The sequence below is a fragment of the Oryx dammah genome, unplaced genomic scaffold (genome assembly GCF_014754425.2).
Source record: "Oryx dammah isolate SB20612 unplaced genomic scaffold, SCBI_Odam_1.1 HiC_scaffold_2, whole genome shotgun sequence".
In the NCBI taxonomy this organism is placed as follows: domain Eukaryota; kingdom Metazoa; phylum Chordata; class Mammalia; order Artiodactyla; family Bovidae; genus Oryx; species Oryx dammah.
Genome location: NW_024070186.1, coordinates 159,214,461 through 159,234,384, shown reverse-complemented (window position 1 = coordinate 159,234,384; position 19,924 = coordinate 159,214,461). Strand labels below are relative to the sequence as shown.

The window sequence follows — 19,924 nt, the reverse complement described above, 5'->3', positions numbered from 1 at the left end:
CCGCAGAGCGGCCCTGAATGGCCTGAGCCGGAGCCCCGCCCCCGGGAGGGAGCCCCGCCCAGGACGCGCGAGTCCTCGGGCGCCGCGCCTCCTCTGCGACCTGCGCTCCCTCTCAGGCCCGGCGCCCAAGCCGCGGCGGAGCGAGTTGGACCAGGTTCGTTGTGGACGACCGGACTCTCGGGCACAGCCCGGTTCGGCGTTGTCGACCCGCCCGTCCCCAACCCGGATTCTCCGGCCGCAATCACTGCACGCGCCTGCAGCTGGCTCCAAGCCCACAGCCCACCATGATGCCGAATGCGCTCGGGGCCTGGAGACCCGTCATCCCGAAGACGGGCCCGAGGCTTCGAGAGGGAGCCCCCAGCAACAGCCAGGGGAAGCCTCACAGCGCCCGAGCTCAGCCGCCAGGTGGCCCCTGCCCCCGCCCGGGGGAGTCGCGACGCGGCGGCTGCGAGGGACAGGAACGTCCCTGCAGAGCCTCTTACCCACGCCCACCCACACCCACACAAACCACGAAGAAGCTGGGAGCATGCCAGGTCACCGCCCTGATTCCACCCCAGCTTCTCCAAATGGTGAAAGTCGCCAGCGCTCACTAGTGACTCAGCACACACCTGGCGTCACCGCCCCCCGCACCCCCACGCCCCCACGAAGGAAAGCCTGTCCCCCTACTTTACCTGAGTCTGGCCCCACTGCCACCCCACAGGGTCTCCTTACTACCCACGCAGGGCGTTCTTGTATCTAAAACCCAATAGCTTCAAACTCGGACAAGTGAGCGACGAGGGTGAGGGGTGGGAGCGAGGGCGTCCTTGGCGCAGGTCGGCTTTGTGGAGACTTGGAGATGCTGGTTAGGGATGCACAGTGTGAACATACTCAATGCCACGGAACTCTGCACTTCAATATGGTTACAATGGCGAACGATCTGTGTATTTAACACACACACAAAAAAAACCTCCAATGGCTGCCCCCACCTCAAAACCCACACTCCCAGTCCAGCTGCAGGGCTGTTCCCCACGTCACAGTTCCTCTCCCGCCCCCAAGTCACCCCCTCCAACCCCACACTAAGCCTGAGCCCTGGGCCTGTGCAGGGTAGTTCCCTTTGCTTCCAGCCTACCCTCCCTGGTGTCACCCCACTGACCACCACATCCATGAGCCCCTCCGTGATTCTGCAGAGGCAGCGTTATCCCCTGGGCGGGCAGTCAGGCCACATTCTGGCCGATGCTCACCAGCCCTGGGATCCCATGCTCCCGCTTCCCCAGTTGACAAACAGGAACACCCCCTTTGGATTGTGGACAGACAGAAGGAAGGGAGGGGTTAATACACTGGAACACCTGGAGGGGGCGTTGGGCTGAGCAGGTGGGGGGGATTTTGTTCTCTGGCAGGTGGCCCCCAGCCCCAGATCACCCCTCAGCCCTGAGTCACATGGCTGCTCTTCCCAGAAATTGCTGGGACCTGCAACCATCTTTGTCCCCTTGGGCCCAGACACCTCCTTTAGTGTCTAGAGGCGGGAGCAGTGGCTGGGGCCATCGACAACTCTGCCCCAGACCTGCTGCCCCCAGGGCTGCTCCCCTGTGAAGGGGGAAGGGGCACCCACCACAGAATCCAAATGAGGGGACATCAAGACGACCTCAGGCGTGGGGCTGCACCAACCCCTGCTGGGTCACGGTCCTCAGAGCCAGCAAGGCACCCCCGAACCCCCTGCCCCACACCTCAAAGTTGTTCTATCCAAGGAGCCCAAGAGCCCAAGCTCCCAGCATGGGGAGCTCTCGCCAGGGCCGGGGACACAGAAGGCACAGGATGACACTGATGGACAGACACAGAGGTCAGATGGGGGACACACACCGAGGACCTCGAGCAGCCCACCAGCACAGGCAGGGTCGCCCACATTTCTGCCAACCCCAGGGGCACACGGATCATTGCACCTACTCAGGAGGTAGGGTTGGAGCCCTGATTATCCCAAGGACTCCAGGCAGCGTGGGACTGCTGCTTGGGCAGGTTGACCAGGGCCAGCCCAGGGGCCCCAAGCCCAGTGCAGACTTCTCTGGAAGGTCAGAGAGGAGGGCCCGGTTATGTGTCTCGGTCCAGTGCTGTGGCCTTGGGCCTCCACTCTGCCCACCCAACTCAGGAGTGCAGACAATGACCCATAGCACACCTTTGCCTCCCAAACCCTCTGTGGTGCCCATCTGAGGCCTCTCCCTTCTCCAGCTCTTTCCACCATTTCCTTGTCTCCAGAAGCAATGGATCCTGTTCTTTCCTGCTGACCATTTCAAGATGTAGCTCCCTTTCCCTCAGTGCCACAGGCAAACTTAAACCTCACGCTTGCTCCCTAAGCCCCTTCCTCCAGCCCTTCACACCTTTGCAACTGGCCCATCTGCCTGTGGGGCTGAGGCCTCCGACACATCCGTCTAACAGAGAGGGGCCCCGCTGCCTCCACTGAGCCCCAGAATCCCACAGGTAGGGTAGAGAGGCCACTACCAACCCTAAGGGACAAACACCCACCCACCCCCACCAAAGGCATGTGGTGAGGGTGGAACAAAGTCCCACTGTGAAGCAAAACTCAGAGACCAGGCGCGTCCCTACGGGGCACACGTTTATCCAAGCCGCCGCCTCCGGGCCGAGGCCTCCACCTGGGCCGAGGCTCCCTTCGCTCTGTGGAGACCAGCTCCCCAGTGCCCAACCAACAGTGTCCAGCTGTGGCTGGGCATCCCCTCCAGCGGTGGTCCTGGGTCACGGCCTGGCCTCGTCCGCCTGCCACACCAGCTCGCCCGAGATGTAGGTGGCCCGGACATGAAGAGAGTCGTCGAGCACCACGAAGTCTGGGTCAGAGGGGGCCGGTGAGAAGAGGGCAAAGGCAGGGCCGCTGCTGCCCCCACCACGAGGCTAGGGTGAGGCCCTGGGAGCAAAGCTCGTGGCAGCAGAGGGCAGCCAACAGTGCTCCCACACACCCTTGCCATACCCATCTTGGAAGCCAGAAAGCCTGGCCTGCCCGATGGGGAAGAGGGGCCGGACCAAGGCCCTGGCCAGGCGAAGCCCCTGGGGATGGGGAAGCGCCTGCCTGCGGCCCACCTGCCCCCACCCCGGCTTTGTCCCAGGCTGCCCCCTGTTGGGCCCTGACCTGCGTCAGCCCCGAAGTCCAGGGTCCCCTTGTGCTTCTCCAGCCCCAGCAGCTGTGCTGGATGCAGGGATGCAGCCTCCAGAGCGGACTCCACACTGCAGCCTGCTTGGGGACACAGGTGGTGGTGACCATCCCTGACTCCCGGCTGGCTCTGCCATTTGATGGGGTGGGGGGTGGGGGGGTGAGGGGCAGAGAACCAAGTCCCGGGTGGCCTCATGGATGCCCAAGGTCCTGCCTCCGGAAGGGGTACTCTCTCTGGAAGCCAAGGGGAGGGGCTGACGGCATCTGGGTCCAAAGTGTTTTGTGAGTGAGCTCCCTGCAGGGCTGGGGCAGGGTATGGTGGCAAGAGGGTCCCCAGCAGGGTCCTCCCAAGTCCCGGAACTTCAAGGCCTCCCCTCCCCAACCTGGGGATGCTGCTGGTACCCCAATCCTCTCCAGCCCCTGCTTCACTAGCCAAGCCAGGCCACCGCTGTCATCTGCCTTCTAACCCATCTCCCTGCTCCTCCAACCAGCACCTTGGACCACAGCATTCCCCCCAGCCCCCTGCCTGACACCTCAGCCCCAGGGCACTGCCTAGGGCTTCTCAGGGCCTGGCCCACCACCGCCTCTGCCAGACACCCACCCCAGCCCCCCATAACATGCCAACCCTGAAGCACAGCCCCCACCCCACAGCTGTGCAGCTACAGTCTCACAGGCCCCACCCTTGGGTGCTGTGGCTCCAGGGCCAGTTGCTCTGGGTTCTGGCCCCCGGCTGGTTCGCGCCAACCTCTCCTGCTGACGGAACCTCCTGCAGGCGGAACCCTGGTCACATTCCTGGGGATCCCACCAGACACAGACCTTGGTGGTCCCTGTCTCCAGCCTCTTCCAGAGACAGCCTCTGCCCCACCGCGGGGCACACACGTGGCACACACCCCCATTCTCACTGACCTGTGGCCTGCAGGAAGTGCCGCACACAGGTGTCCATCGGGGCGATGCTGCCACTCAATGTGTTGGTGCCTTGAGAGCAGAAAGGGCAGGTTCTGGGGGCAAGCGGGGGGAAGGACACCAGGCACCCTGGGGCACCCCGAGGGTCAGCAGGGAACACCCAGGTGCTCACATCCCACCAGAGTGCCGAGGGGCTACCTCACGCTGGCAGGGCTGGGGACAGGGGTCACTCACCTGCCACATAGGCTGTCAGCCCATCCACCTCCACCTCCTGCTGCCCCAGCGTGTGTCGGCCATTGCCCAAGCCCAGTGCAGGGACAGCATCAGTGACCAGCACCAGCCCTGCAGGGAGAGGGGGCCTCAGGACCTGCCCCACCTGGTCTTCCTGCCCATTCTGGCCCTGCCCTGCTCTGCCACTCACCCTTGGGATGGGCCCGGTGGGCGATGCGCAGGGCGGCTGGGTTGGTGTGTATGCCATCAGCGATCATCCCGTAGAAAATACGTCGGCCTGCAGGCAGCCGATCGCTGGTCAGGAGCCCCACGATGCCGGGGTCGCGGTGGTGGAACTGGGTGGGGCAGGAGGGGTCCATGAGTGACTGCAGGGCCCTGCCCCTTCCTCCCTAGCAAGCCCGGGACTCACAGGCAGCATGGCGTTGAAGAGGTGGGTGATGAAGGTGGCCCCACTCTGCACGGCTTCCTCCGCGGTACCCAGGTCAGCCACTGAGTGCCCTGTGGGGACCCAGACTCAGCTCTGGGAGCTGGGGCAGACGCCCTGAGGCGAGGACACCCCCTGACCCTTACCTAAGGACACGCAGATGCCGAGGGCCGTCAACTCCCGGATCACCTCGTGGCTGTGGCCCAGCTCGGGGGCTAGCGTCACGATGCGGACATTGTCCAGGGCCCCGTAGGTGGCCAGCACGTCTTGGAAAGCATCAGCTTCAAAGGAGCGTAGGTGGGCCTCGGGGTGCGCGCCCCGCTTCTCCCGGCTGATGAATGGGCCCTCCAGGTGTACCCCTGGGGGGAGGGGAGGGGCTGGTTCTAGTAGGCCCCCTGCCCTGCAGCCCCCACCCTGGCCCCTCTTGCCTGCCTGCCCTCCCTCCCCAACTGGGCATCTGGAAAGGCGAGGTGCTGCCAACAGGTCCCCAAGGAGCCTCCCAGGGTAGGGGTGGGGAGAGGGGCGAGCCACTCACCGAGGACCCCTGCCCCATGGGGACCACCACTCTTCACGGGGATCTGAGGAAGGACCTGGGGGGAACCAGCTGTTAAAGCCCTGCCCCCACGGCCCAGCACCCAGAGGTCACAGCCCAGCCAAGGTCAGAGGCCGGAGTTCAGAGCGCAGCCCTGCCCTCAGGTGTCAGAAGATGGTCGAAGGCCTCGACCAGGAAGCACAGCAATCCAGAAATGATGTGGGGATGCGGGACTGGCCTGCCCGAGATGACCCAGAGGCATGGAGACAGCACCCAAGAAGGGGGCAGCGGGGTCCTCAAGGTGGCCCCATCAGACAGCAGCCAGGACGCAGCGGGCCGCACACCAAGGGCCTGGACCCAGCCAGGGCGACCAGCCTGACGTCGCCAAGCTGCAGGCTGGGGAAGCAGGGCTGAGGCAGGAGGCGTGCGCGCCATCCAGGCAGAGCGAGGGGCCGAGGCAGGGCTAAGTGGCCAGAGAGCTTAGGCACCAAGGGTGAGGCCACGCTGCGCCCGGGTCTGGACACCAGGGGCCAAGTCACCTGTGTGTGCCAGGCGCTCAGGTGACACATCTCAGAGGTGGACAAAGCAGGCAGGAGCCCCAGCCCACACCCCCTTCAACATGGAGAAGGATGGGGAACGGGGAGCCTGGGGGACCCAGGCACCCTCTGCCGGAGCCAGAGAGGCACAGGGATTTTTAAGAGGCTTATGCTCAGTGGGACAAAGACAACAGGAAACAGGCAGGCTGAGTCGGACACCTGAAGAGCAGCTGCCAGGTGGGCATGGGCAGCCAGGGCAGGGAGAGCAGGGCGCTGAAGCTCCCACAGGAAGACAGGATGGATGGAACCTTCGCAGAACCCCAAAATCCTGAACCCAGAGGGAGACAACGGGCTGAAACCGTGGGGCTGAGTCAGCAGATCAAAAATCTAAGCAAACAAAGAGGTGAACTCCGAGGAAAACAGAGCTGATAGATGAGAAAATGATGAGTCTTGATAACTGAATCAGAACCACGGGAGACTCTGGGGAGGTCGGGGAGCTAGAAGGGCATGAGACAGGGCCCAGGGCTAACGCGTATCTTTCCCAGCCCATTTACGCTGCCCTAAACCAAAAAACAGGAGTATCGGTACATCTTTTAGAGATATGGAGACAAGTTCCACAGGTTAGCCCAGTGGAAAGTGACCATCTCTTGGAGGGAACTGATGGGAGCAAAGGGCTGAAGTTTTTCCTAACAAGCCAAGTGATACACGTAAATTCACTAAAGAGTTAAAGAGTGAAAACAAGAAAAAGAGATAATAACTGAGTTTTCCCAGCACAGAGTTTTAAAAGAGAGACCAAGTAGACAGAACACAGTCTTCAGGCGAAGGGAATGAGGCGCATGCAAAGCGGGAAGGCAGCAGAAAGGCCACAGTACAGAGGGCCTGGCTGTCTCGCAGAGGAGCCTGATGCTGACTCAGCAGCGGGGCTGAGGCGGAGGACACAGTGCGCTGCCCCTCTTCCTGGAAGAACAGGGAAGGGCAAGGTGGGAGGAGGAGACCCCAGAAAAAAAGCAGCTGGTCTCAGTGGCCCTGAAGGACTTCTGACCAACTAGCAATCCAGTTCTGTGCGCTGTGAACAGACCCCGCAGGAAGGCGGGCAGAACGGCAGGAGCAGTGCGTGGGGGCGTGCCCCTAAACAGTCCTGTAGCTTCTGTGGCAATCACCTTGTATTAACATTTTCATATTCAAAGCCCTCCTCAATTTCCTCTACAAATCAGTTTACTCTCTACCTCCCAAGGCATTTATGAGGGGTGACCGGTGCTAGGAAGAAAATGTTAAGATGGAAGCCCTATTGGCCGGAAACTCCTTCCCTAAGGCAGGAGCCCCACACTCTGTATCAGGATCCTCGAAGGTGCTGCAGAAGTTGGGAGGCAGCTCGGCTGCAAAGGAGCTGCAGGCGCCCACTGCTGGGGTGGAGAGAGCAAAGCAAAGGCCTTCCAGGCAGAACGCCTTGGGGCAGAGGGAGCTGCCTGGGCTGGCTGCAGGGCAGTGGGAGAGGGGTGGATGATGTGCAGAGCCAGGCACCCGGGGAAAACACCTGGGCAGGACCCAGGGCTGGGACAGCAGTGGGGAGACTGGATAACAGCCACTACACCCCCTGACGGGGACCAGAGAAATGAGGACAAATAATAAGGGAGCAAGAGCGTGGATTTGTTCCCGGGTCCCGAGCAGGAAGATCACGGCCTGATGACTAAGACAAAAAACACAGAACTGAGGGCCAGTCTGCAGTGGGAAAATCAGCTTGGCTTTTGACACCAGACTCTGTGATAAGAGAGTGGCGGGAAATTTCCAGAAAGATGAGTGCAGCTGACATCTACCAGGGGCTTAATATGAACCGAGAGTAGTGCTGAGCACACAACACTAATAGATGGACTCCACTGTTCTTCAAACCTTAAGCCTTGCTTAAGTTTTGACGAAACTGAGACTAGGAAACAAGAAATGAATGTCCCGTGTTTCTCAGCTGACAGATGAAGTCAGGAGGCCGGGACTGAACCCAAGGAGTGTGGCCAATCTCCCCCAGACCTGGCTGTGAGTCTGCGCACACACCCAGATGGGGACCCCGTAGCAGACAGGCAACCTGGGATCCTGGGCTGGACCCTGTTCTGGAGAAAAACTACAGAACTGGGACATAAAAGGTAGAGGAGGAAAGAATAACCTGATTAACTTTTGAGAACTCAAGAACTCTGTGCTATTCGTGTAACCACAAGCTTTTAAAAAAGTTAAGTAGTACCAAATAATCAAGTATGACGTATGCCTGCTACAGTTCAGAGAAACAGAACAATACACAGAACAAGACAAGACGGAATGTAACAACGTGATAAAGAGCAAAACCAGAAAACCTGCGTACAAAGTGAAACTTCTTAAAGGACCAATGGACCTTAGACAACTAAATCCCAAGACTTAAGGAAGTGGCGATTAGTGGGTGTGGATGGGAGCAGCAGAGGAAGCCTGCGATGGACAATGGAGCTCCTTTATGAAAGCTGTTCCCAGGAGCTGCCTGCCACGGACCAGTCTGGGGGATGAGCAGCTAAGGATGTGGCAATCTGAAAGTCCCTGGGGCGGGGGTGACGGACACACACGACGACTGAGTCGAGGAGGTAGTTTCTGGCGCCTAGAGGCGGCCAGCGTGCAGGCTGGGGAGGGTGAAGGTGCTGAGGTTCGGAACGCGGAAGCCCGTGGGCACAGCTGCAATGGCAGACCAGGCAGAGGGCCACCTGGATGAGAAAGCCAGGGGGAGGGGGAAGGGAAGGGGGCCCCAAGCCCCGGGGAAAGAAGGCCAGCAGGTGAGGCCAGGCTCGAGTGCCAACGGGGTGCTGGTTGACCCGACGAGATGAGATTTGAAAATCAAGAGGCCGGGTGCTCAAGGGGCCTCCTTCCTTTGAGGCTGGGAGCCTGACCTCACCTTGTGATAAACCTCCAGTGGCGATGTGACCAACGTGGGGCAGAAAGAGGTGACTCCATGCGACAGGATCCTCCGGGCCACTAGGGCAACCCCCGAACCTACGTCCTCCGAGGCCTGTGAGAAGTCAACGCCAAATCCACCTGCGGCCACAGAAAAGAAGGGGTCGCCCAGGGCTCGGAGCTTCCCCTCGGGGTCTCCGCCCCGCGGGCCCGGGCCGCACCGTTGATCTGTACGTCGATAAACCCGGGCGCCAAGATACAGCCGCCGCAGTCCCGCTGCTCGTCAGCCACGCGCCGCTCCTCAAAGAACAGCTTCTCCGGGTCCAGGATGCGGCCCCCGCGCACCCAGAGGTCCTCCCTGCACACAGAGCGGGCGGGGGCTCGCGTCACCGGCCCGGAGCCCGCCCGCGCCCCCCGGCCCGCACCTGCGCCCACCTGAGCAGCGCGCCACCCCTCAGGATGCGGCAGTTGGTGAACTGGATCACCGGGGCCCGCGCCGCAACCTGCCCGCCGCGCATCCTGAGCCCAGCCGAGCGGGAGGCGCCGGGTTCCGGCCTGGACCACGTGACCCTCAGCTGATAGAGGCGGAGCCACGTGACCAGCTATCCCACGTGACCGGCTCGGCCCGCAGTGACGTGGCGGCGGCTTCAGCAGCGCCCTCGGCCCCTCCCTCCCGGCGCCCCGTCTCCGCGCCCGGGCCCAGACAGCGACCCACACACAGGCATCCGGTCACATCTGAGAACTTTATTGGACACGCAGCGGCACGAGGGCCCACGGGCCGAGCACACTGGCCCGCGGCCTGGGGCAACCAGGGCTGCAGGAGGTGGTTCCATCCAACGAGTCTCAGGGTAAACGGTAACCGCACAACGCAACAGTCTACCTAAGGTTACTATAGAGTTGGGAGACGGAGAGCTGCTCCACAGACGTATGAACAGGTCAAATCTTTATAAATAAACATCCAGTGAAGAGAAAATGACAACTCTAATTCATCCTTATACACAGAGCACTCTGGGGCAGATGGGCGGGGACGGCCAGAGGCCAGCGTCCTCACTGGTCAGGGCTGGGGTGGGGACTGGTGGGCCCAGATGTCCACAGCACGGGGCGGGGCGGGCAGGGGCGAGGCTGGGGCAACAGACGGTGTGCACTAGGACACTGCGCATTTACAAGACCGACTACTGGCGGGCAGCTGCCCCGTGCGTGTGTCAGGCTGTCGCTGTGGAATGAGGAGGGGGTGGTCTTGACATCAATCGTATTCTGTGGCTGGCGGCCCGCAGGGCTACTTTGTGGAGAGGATGAGGGCGACGATGAGACCGTAGAGGCCGAGCACCTCGGCAAAGATGAGGATGAGGATCATGCCCACGAAGAGCCGCGGCTGCTGGGCGGTGCCACGCACGCCCGCATCCCCCACGATGCCGATGGCAAAGCCTGCTGCCAGCCCGCTCAGGCCCACACTCAGGCCCGCACCCAGCTGAAGGAAACTCCTGGGGAAGGGAGGACACAGGAAGCATGCTGGTCCACCACCAGGAGGCAGCTGGCGTGGGGCACCAGCAGCCCACCCAAGGCGCCCCGCTGCCCGCAGCTTCCACCCAGGCAGGCGGCTGGGAGAGCCGGCCGGCCCTCACCTGTAGAGACTGATGCCGTCATTCAGGGAGTTGGCGATGAGGACTGCCACCACCAGGCCGTAGATGGCAATGATCCCGGCCATGACCACCGGGATGATGGACTTCATGATCATCTCTGGCCGCATGACAGACATGGCTGCGATGCCCGTGCCACTCTTGGCTGTCCCGTAGGCGGCGCCCAGGGCTGGCGGGAGAAAGTGAGGTGAGCCCAGAGGACCTGAGGCCAGGACCAGGCAGGCAGCTTTTGGTGTACTCCAGGGCCAATGTAAGTGCTCACCCCGAGGGCAAGAGCGCGGGAGACGGCCTCTGCAAAGACTGGCCATAGGCCAGCACTTGGGGTCTCCTGTGCCCCTCCCCCGGAGGCCCTCCTGGCTGTCTGGCCTACCTGGGCTCTTTCGCTCCAGTGGAACCCCAACCCAGGCTCACTAGCACTCCCCAGGCCCACTACACAGACCCCACGCTCCCACAGACCCCCAAAGAGGCGCTGGGACAGGCTGCCCGGTCACACCGGCAAACAGGTAGCTGGTCCCCAGAAGCAGTGCAGATTCCAGGCTCGTTCCCAGGTCAGGAAAGGCCTGGAAAAGCACAAGCTGCGTATCTCAATGGCCCAGACATCCGGCCAGGGTCAGCCCACCAACCCTGGGACCACATCAAAATAGCACACAGAGCCCCTGCAGCGCAGGGTTAGGGGAAGCTGGCCTGGCAACTCGCGCTCTAGGCCAGAGCTTCATCCACTCCCCACCGGACCCGCAGTAGTCCCCACGGCTCCAGCTCTGGGACATGCTGCACCAAGCACTGTTGTGTTTGAGAGCTCCATCAGGAAAGGCCCTCCTGGCACACAGCAGGCCAGGAACCTTGAGTTTGAGGAGAATCTCAACCAGACAAAGACAGTCAAAGACAAGGGACAGGAAGGACAGTGGGCTATGACGTCATCACCCAGGCCGACCCCAAGGACTCTGCAGACACCTCTGAGAAGCCCAGTTTCTCCGGTGGGCAGGAGCAGGTCTAGGCACTGCGGGGTTCCCGTCTCCCCTGCCATCGTCCCTCCTCCCTCTTCCCAGGGTGGGCTGCCTTCCTGAAACCACCCCCCATCCCCCCAGCCTGTCCTCTGAGTCTAGAAAAACGTTTGCAAGCACAAGGGAAAGCCAGAGGGAGCCCAAGCAGGACACCTGACTGCTGCCTGCCCCCAAGGCTCCTCTTGCTGAGTAGAGGCTGACCTGGGGCAGACGTGTAGGGGCCAGGACGGTCGCAGACATTCTTCTGGACCTGACTCACCTAGCTGGGCGGCGAAAGATGACTAGTCTGCTCACTGCAGAGCAGCGGTGAGGCCAGAGGGGCTCTGCGCGTGATAAGGAGACAGATACGGCCCCTCCAAGCACAGCAACACATTCAGGAAGAGTGGCAAGGTCTGGGGAAGGGCTTCATACAGGAGATAACTGAGCAGAGGGATGCCAGTGAGTTGGCGGACATAGACAGATGGGGCAAGAGAAAGAAGACGATTCCGGACCACATGGAGCAGAGACACCGCGGGGGAGCAGAGGGAAGAAGCGGGCGGGGGCAGGGCAAAGGACCCGCATGATCTCCTCCACAGCCCTGCATGTTCGGACATCTGGCCATCAGGTGCTAGTCTTTATGAAGCCATTCCTGGAGCAACAGGGCATTTTTTGGCCGCCTCCTGCGGGCGCAGAACCACAGCAGGCCAGTACCGGGGCTCCTTACTCAAGGGCAAGGGCACAGGCTGCTGTGTGGCGCCAGGTGAGACCTTACAGGGAAGCCAGCATCCCAGGCAGTGGGCCCGGCAAGGCCGCAGTTGGGGAGTCAGCTAGTGAGCTGGGCCCATCCCCACAGAGGGCAGCATGGAGATCGTGTGGCTGGGGGTGGGGAGCAACCAGAGGAACGAGGGGAAGGAATGGGAAGACTGTCAGAAGGAGCAGCAGCCTGGCCTGGGCAGGCCTGGACACCAGCTCCACAGGCCAGGCCGGAAGTGGCTCTAGATGGTGCAAGACAGAAACCAGGAGACGGTTCTGCAGGCCCACGAGAGGGAGGAAGTCAGAGAAGACGGAGAGCGAGCCACGGACAGGCCCGCGGCAAACAGGACGAAAACACACTCAAGACTTGGGTCACAAATTAAGAAAAAAAAAGGGGAAGCGGAATGGGAGACAGGATCTGGCGTGGACCTCATCCAATCCAGGCAGGCCAGGAGCATCTGAGCCAGGGAGAGCAGATACACTGTGGTCATCCTGGCAACACCTGAAGCCTGGCAATTGCAGGCAGGCATGAGGAGGTGGATGAAGACAAACCCTGGAGACACAGGCTCGAGAAAGAAATCAAACCAGAGTTTGACCCAACTGGACAAGTATAAAAAGTTGGCAACTGTATGGCCACAGCAAGCCACCTACGGGGAGGGGAGAAGGATGGAGCTGTATACAAGCCAACCAGAGCAGGTGGCCTCCCAATCCCCAGGAGCCTGGACCTGTGACACCCTATTCTCAGTAACTTTCAAAGGCCTGCTGGTGAGGGCTCCGCTCAAAGGCACCAAATAAGTTCTAGGAAGAGTGGGAAGTGAGGCACCTAGTGACTGGAAGGCGGCCAAGAGCTGGATACAGAAAAAGGCTTGGGGGAAAACAAAGCCAGAATTCACATTCCATGTGGGCAAGGTTCTTGTCTTCCTCACTGATGTCCCCAAGTGTCTGGCACCCAGGAGTTCAACTGAGTTTGGCTGAATGGCCAATGACAGACACAATCAACAACCCACAAGTGGCCAGGCACCGGCCCTGGAGGTATTCCGGAAGCAAACATCGCAAGAGACTGGAGAAAAAGGAGGCACAGACAGCTGTCCACCACAAGGAGCAGGCACAGGCAGCTCTGGAAGATGTGGAAACAGGGGCGGCACCTAGGGTGGAAGGGGAAGTACAGGCATTTCTCCCACCACAAATGACCCCTAACTCCCACATGATGGGAAGGGCAGGGCCTACTCAGTGGCTTGTGACCTGCAGCAGGCAGGCCCGGGCAGAGGGAGGTCCCCACACCCCCACCCCACTGGTGTTTACAGTCAGCAGACACTGTTTGGAGTTCAATCCCTGCACATACCTGCACAAGAAGCTTCTCCAGTCCAAGATAGGGTGGGGCAGGGCGAGTCATCAAAGCCCCAAGCCAGACTAACCCAAGGAAGCCTGGACTAGGCCAGGCCAAACCAGTCGGTGGGGCTGTAGGGGGGTCAGGACTCACTTCTGCGTCCCACATTCCTGGCTGGGCCCAAGTGCTCATCTCCCAGAAAGGCCAATTTCCACTGAATTTTACACCCAAGACTGTTAAGACCCCACTTCAAAACTAGAGTGTCATCTAGAACCTTGGAAGGCCCCCTTCTCCATTCCTGGGGCAGCCCCTCCCAACTCCAGGCCTCAGCAAAGGGGAGAAAGGTCATTCATTCATTCAGACCTGAAATGAAGGCTCCTCCCAAGGAAGAAAGCTCAATCACCACAACGCTGAGGCATGGATCCACGCTAACTCGCCCACCCAGACAAGCGTCCACACACAGTGCAGAGGCTGGCCTGTTTCCTGGACATCCACCCTGCGCCCTCGGCCTGTCTGACCCACCTCCACCTCTAGACTCCACTCCCACCTCTGAGTTCCTGCCCTGCTTTCAAGACCAACCTCTCAACCCAGCTTTTCCTACCAACCCACACAGCCTAGTGTTGGGAAACACCAACAAACCCTAACTGGAAGCACCTGTTTAAGTGCAAACCCACCTGAACGCCCCAACCCCCGCTGCCCCATGGAGGCGGGGGGCAGGCCGCCACAAGGGCGAGGGCCGTGGACCTCGGCGGGGAGCACCCGGCCCCTTGTGGGGGTAAGCTTTCCGAGGCGTGATGTCACACCTGCCAGCAGGGTGGGGGGGGGGGCGGGTGCGGAGCAAGCGCAGGACCGCGGGCCCCCACCCCGGTCTGCCCCCGCCTCTCCGGGGACTAAGATGGCAGCGACGCCGCGCCCCTCCCCCGCACCGAAGAGACCGGCTGGCAGGGGGCCGTCCGGGACACCCTGGGACCCACACCTGGGCCCAGTCCGTGGGCCCCACTCTCCAGACACCCGACGGCCCCTGCAGCCCTCAGGGTCCTTACAACACCCCCCCGCAGTCACGTGAGACCCGGGAACCCCCCCCCCAGCAGCTCGAAATTACGTCAAAATGACGTCACACGCCGAACCCCGGGGAGCAACAGGCACGAGCCCCGCGGGTCCCCTGTCTCCCGGGTCCCTCCTGCCACGGCGCTCACCGCTGAAGACCATGGCGGCTGAGGCACCCATGACCGCGAAAAAGGAAGCGTACTCGGGGCCGCTCTTGGCCTCGGACATGTCTGCGGGTGGGGAGGGGGGGCGAGTTCAGCGGACCGAGGCCGGGGCGAGGTCGGGCCGGGCGCGGCGGGCGGCGGGCTGCGCGAGGTGAGCTGTCTGGAGGCTGCGAAGGCGACCCGGCCAGTCAGCCGCTGCGCTCTAAATACCAGCACCGCAGGACAAAATGGCGGCCGCGGCCGCGTCACATGACCGGGGCCCCGCCCCTGCGGCCCGCACCACTCCGCGCGGGCGGGGGGAGCCGCGGCGGGGACGCCGGGCGCCCCGCCCCGCCGGCCTGCACCCCAGCGCGCCGCCTCGCGCCGGCCGCCGCGGGCGCCCCTAGGACCCAGCTGCGGTGGGCCCGTCCGGTCGCAGGGCCGGGGCGGGGCGGGGAGCGGCTGGATTAGCATACGGGGCGGGGCTCGCGGCGCCCCGCCTTCTCTGCGGCTGCGCCGCTCCGCGGAGTTTCGGTTCCGAGCGTTGCGTTCCTCTATGGTCTCCGAGTGGAGCCCGGCCGCGGGGTCCCAACGGTCCAGCCCGCAGGGACTCAGGACTGCGGTCTACCCTCGACGTCCTCACACCCTCCGGGGTGACCTGAGGGCGGAGCCGGAGTCCTGTGTCCCGAGACACCAACCACCTTCGCCCCCTGTCCGCCCCGTCTCCAGTCTCTTCCAAACCCGCCCAGCAATTCGGGATTTCTCCCGTGGCTTCCTAGGAAAAGGAGGCCCCTACTCTGTATCTGTGCCCTCTTTTGCATCAAGGACCTAGACTGCTGTTTTGGAGGGGTTGTCTCTACCCCTCAGCTTGTAGGCACGGTTGGTTTGAAACCCTGCACGACCTGAAGTCTTCCCCGGATAGCTACCTCGTCTGGGGTCCCTTGTCCTGCCTGTTCCCACAGCAAGCCCACGAATCCATGGCTGCCCTTGTTTCTGGAACAGCAGTAAGTGGTTCCCTCTGAGCCTAGCAGACCGTCTGGCCTGGGGCTGGGACTACCCTGATAATCTCATGTGGGTATACTGGTACCCCAACTGGCTGCCTTATCTCTGCCCACCAGCTCTAGTTCCCTCTGCCCTTTCATCTGGCCCATTTCAGGAGCCCTGGGTGACTGCCATCTGATCCTGGGTCTGCCTTGAGCCCCACCCCTTGCCCTGATATTAAAGCACTCTTCATGAACAGCCGGAGCTATAGCAGTCATCAGTCTTCTCCACGTGGGCATTGGGGTTACTACCTCTGGCCTGGCCTTCCCACTGGACCCATCTTCCACACCGGGAACCTGCCTCATAGCCTCTTCCCCACCGTGAGGCTGGGTCTGCACCACCCCCAGCACCAAACTTGCAACCCTTGAGTGCCATCTCTGTCCTGTTTCCAAAGAGAGGAGGCCGCCATTCGGCTTGAGCCCTCCCCACCGCCCTCCACCGCCTGACTCTGGCTTCTGGAAAGAGGAATCTTCACTTGGTGTCTCCAGCTCCTCCCCAGCCCGCTGCCCTGGCAGGTTGCTGGTGACCAAGCTGACCGTTTGTCAGGCTCTCTGAAGGGGCCTGTCTGCTGCCTCGGCCTGCTGCCCGCCTCACCGCCCCTCCACTCTCTCTGGCTCACCCCCACCTGCCCTGCTGCTCATGGCCTTCCTCGAGTCACAAGGAGAAGCAAAGACGGGCCCAGGCGCTGAAGCCTCAGCGTCACTGCAGGTTCTGGGTGTTTCCAGGGCTCCGCCTGCCGTGCCCTGGGTGATCACCCATACATTTCCACACTTGAAGCCATCCGGGCAAGTGCATGCCTGAATGCCTGCCCCAGGCCCAGCCCCCGTAACTCCAGGCACTTAGGGTCCACGCCTGGGGAGCCCAGAGCAGGGAGCTAGCACGGCTAGGTGGGAGGGAGGCTGCTTGCTGGGGCAGAATTCAGACTAAGGAAAGGAGGTCCAGGACAGAACCCCTCAGACAACTGTACAGCCAAAAGCACGGTGGTGGCAGAGCGTGCAAACCCCTCTATGGCTGAAGTCCCGAGACTGGGAGTTCAGGGAGACCGTTCCCTCCGCGGGCGCAGAGGGCAGCTTGGCTCTGCTCACTGTCTTCTGGTTTTCTGCCCAAGTTCTGGTGTGAGAGGTCCCAGTGGATCTCCTCAAACTGAGCTCACCTCCCCCCACGTCACCAGCGGCTTCCCCTTGGGTTATTTCCATTTCCAGCAAGGGGCACAACCAACCATACAGGCAGCTGCCTCACCAGGAGCCTTCGAGTCACGGCTCACTCTTCATTACTCACCAGGCCCTGAGGTTCTGTGGCTTCCCAGCTCTCAGCTGTCCCCCACTCCAGCGCCGCCGCCCCTCAAGCGGGCCTTCACTTCTGCCCTGAGTCTCCTCACAGCCTCTCACCTGGCCACCTGCCCAGTCTTCCCCACCCTGTCTCAGAGGATCTTCCTAAATGGTACATGGGACAAGTCTCTCGGGAATCCTTCACCATCCCCCTAAGCATTGGGGGAGGGGGCGCGTACCTAATCCTCATAATGATTCTTTGAGGAAGGTTTCACCATTACCCTCATCCTGTGGACAAGGAATTAGGTCTAGGAAGGTGAAGCACCTTCCCTGGTGTCAGCTGGCTAGTGAGGAGCAGAATTGAAACTCAAGCCCCACTGGTTGAGCGTGGCCCGTGCAGCTCTCTACACTGCCTGCTTCCTGCCTGAGAGGTCAGGGAGTGTCTGGTGACCGGTGACAGACTCAGGAGGGACCCAGGTCACCTTCCCCTTGGCCTCCCAGCTCCAGGCGAGCCCTGGGGGTGGGAGAAAGTCCAGGGGATGTGGAAGGGACTGGCCAGGGACACACGCCTCTGCCTTCTCCCCGCCAGCTGTGCGGCCCCTGGTGTGAAGTCTCAGCATCACAAGCCGCTGGCCTGTCCCAGTGTGGATGGGGATTTCCAGGAATAAAGAAGGAAGTGCTGGGACTTCTGTGGTGGTCTAGTGGCTAAGACTCTGTGCTCTCAATGCAGGGGGCAAGGGTTCAACCCCTGGTCAGGGAACTGGATCCCACATGCTGCAACTAAAGATCTTGCGTGCCACAACTAAGACCAAACACAGCGAAATAAATGAAAGGAGGGGCTTTGGGAAACTCAAGCCAGAGACCCTGGTAGGGAGAGGTATACAGAGATGTGGGGTGGAGTCCTGAATTCCCTGAGAGTTCTAACGGAGGTGAACAAACCCACTGTCTGCACTGGAAGATGGTAGGAGAAACCCAATAACGCTTTGCAGAGGAAGGGCTTCCCTGGTGGTGCTAGTGGTAAAGAACCCGTCTGTCAACGCAGGAGGCACAGGAGATGCCGGTTTGATCCCTGGGTCAGGAAGATCCCCTGGAGGAGGGCACGGCAACCAACCTACACCAGTATTCTTGCCTAGTGAAACCCATGGACAGCGGAGCCTGGTGGGCTAAGGTCCATAGGGTCGGAGAGAGCTGGACACGACTGAAGTGGCTTAGTACACAGCGCACACGTATCACCTCACACAGGGAAGGGAGAGGATGACCGGGGAGACAGAGACCAAGAATATAGTAGCAACGGGCCCCCGATGATTGGAAAGCTGAACTTATCCTGAGGAAGGCCATTTCAAGGCAGAAAGAAGAGTCCTGCAGCCCGACATGGCAACTTTATTAAGAAATCAGGAAACTGAAGAGGGTGTGTCCAGCTAGAATACCCTCTCCCAGTGGACAAGCCTTTCCTTTTGAGTAGCGATGAAGACACACCAGAGGGTGTGACGCTGAGAGGGCCCTAGGCCCTCTTGACCTCGCTAGATAAGAGCCATATGTGGCCCAGGCAAGGTTTCGAGGAGATGGAAGAAAAAGTATAGTTGTGCTATCAGAGGGGGAGGGGTGGGATAAATAAGATGATCTTTGGAGTATAATTTAAATAATTGGAGGTCACAAAATGATACACTTTTTTTTTTAAATAAAAAATTGTCCTCTATACAGGCAGGTTGAGGCACAGCTTGGGGCAGCCAGCCCTGCAGGGGAAACACTGTATCCCCCAAGCGACTCCAAAATGTCGGGCCCTGAGAGAGGCAAGAGGTGGAGGAAGGGGGTGATCCCAGAGACGGAGCAGTTCTTCTCACTGACCAGAGCCTTGAGGGCTGCTGTGACAGGGCCTGATTCTTTTCTTTTTAGCTGAGCTGAGCTGCTTAGCTTTCCTACCAGAGATCAAATCCAGGCCCCCTGCAGTGGGAGCGCGGAGTCTAAGCCACTGGATGTGCAGGGAAGTCCCAGTCTGATTGATTCTCCACTCGTGACAACCAGACTGGCAGCAGGCAGGGAGCCGAGGGCCAGTGCTGACTGCCAGGGGGCGGTGTGCGGCTCTTTGTCCAGGGCCGGGGCCGGGGGAATCCTGTGGGTTTACAGTAAACCAGGGCCTGGCGCTGAGCCGGGCGCGGGGAGCAGGTTCGCAGAAAAGATGTCGAATGAATCCTCAGCCCTGGGTGCCCACGAGGGCATGGTCTGGCCTGGTGTGGGCTCAGCACCCTGAAAGTCAGCACGACCTTCCCGTTCCAACAGTCAGCCTTCGGCCCTAAGCCACTTGTCTGGCCCATGTTGAGCATCTACTGCGTGTGGGCGCTGAACTAGACTCCGGGAATACAGACTGAGAAAGGGAGCTCCCACTCTACGTGGATGTGTGGGTGGGTGGGTGGTGGGGGGCAGCTGGATGCGTGGACAGGGAGCTCCTAATGCCAAATCAGCAACAAAGGAGGGAGGGGCCCGTGAGGCTCAGACAGCCCCCAGCAGGTGATCTCTAAATGAGGGCTTAAAAGATGAGGAAAGTTTGAGCAAAGGAGAGACAGGATCCTCCTGTCTGTGCTTGAAATTACAGACCATCCAAACCACAGAAAGCTGGGCAGCTGCGGGCAAGATGGGAGCCAGCGGGTGAGCCCTGGGGTGCGCGCAGGTGACAGGCAGCTGGCTGGGGAGAGTGCACAGGGGCGGTCCCCACCGGAAGTGCACACAGGGCTGCTGGAGGCAGTGGGCCCCCCGGGACCCTGTGGGTATTCCCGTGCTGGACCAATTTTCTACTAGGGGCACATTGCACCATTTTAAAAAACCAGGAGACAGGGAGGAATGGGGAACAAGTGTTTCACTGAATTCCCTTTTTGGGGGGATGAAAATGGGGAGCTAGGTGGAGGCGGTGGGTGCACAGCACTGTGAAGCCCTGAGGGCCACCGTGCCTCACTCCCTTTGAAGGCAACCATCTAATGTTTAGAGAGACAGTAAAACAAAGCACTTCCACGGCTGGCTGCAGGTGGGAGCTCAAGCTGGGGTTACCCTGCACCTGGCCCAGAGGGGGTCTGCGTGAGGTG

The 19,924-nt window shown here is 61.0% G+C and overlaps 2 protein-coding genes across 2 annotated transcripts; both read right to left on the bottom strand.

Annotated features, from left to right (window-relative positions):
* Positions 1-844: 844 nt before the first annotated feature.
* AMDHD2 (amidohydrolase domain containing 2) lies at positions 845-9,240 on the bottom strand. Its single transcript, XM_040254546.1, has 11 exons — positions 9,090-9,240; positions 8,876-9,012; positions 8,656-8,795; positions 5,224-5,278; positions 4,835-5,047; positions 4,674-4,762; positions 4,455-4,599; positions 4,268-4,375; positions 4,037-4,105; positions 3,110-3,211; positions 845-2,810 (listed from the first exon to the last, which is right to left on the bottom strand). The coding sequence occupies exons 1-11, from the start codon at positions 9,170-9,172 to the stop codon at positions 2,722-2,724; spliced, it is 1,230 nt and encodes a 409-aa protein (XP_040110480.1). The 5' UTR covers positions 9,173-9,240; the 3' UTR covers positions 845-2,721.
* Positions 9,241-9,378: 138 nt separating this feature from the next.
* ATP6V0C (ATPase H+ transporting V0 subunit c) lies at positions 9,379-14,825 on the bottom strand. Its single transcript, XM_040254535.1, has 3 exons — positions 14,548-14,825; positions 10,277-10,460; positions 9,379-10,135 (listed from the first exon to the last, which is right to left on the bottom strand). The coding sequence occupies exons 1-3, from the start codon at positions 14,624-14,626 to the stop codon at positions 9,931-9,933; spliced, it is 468 nt and encodes a 155-aa protein (XP_040110469.1). The 5' UTR covers positions 14,627-14,825; the 3' UTR covers positions 9,379-9,930.
* Between the last annotated feature and the right edge of the window lie 5,099 nt (positions 14,826-19,924).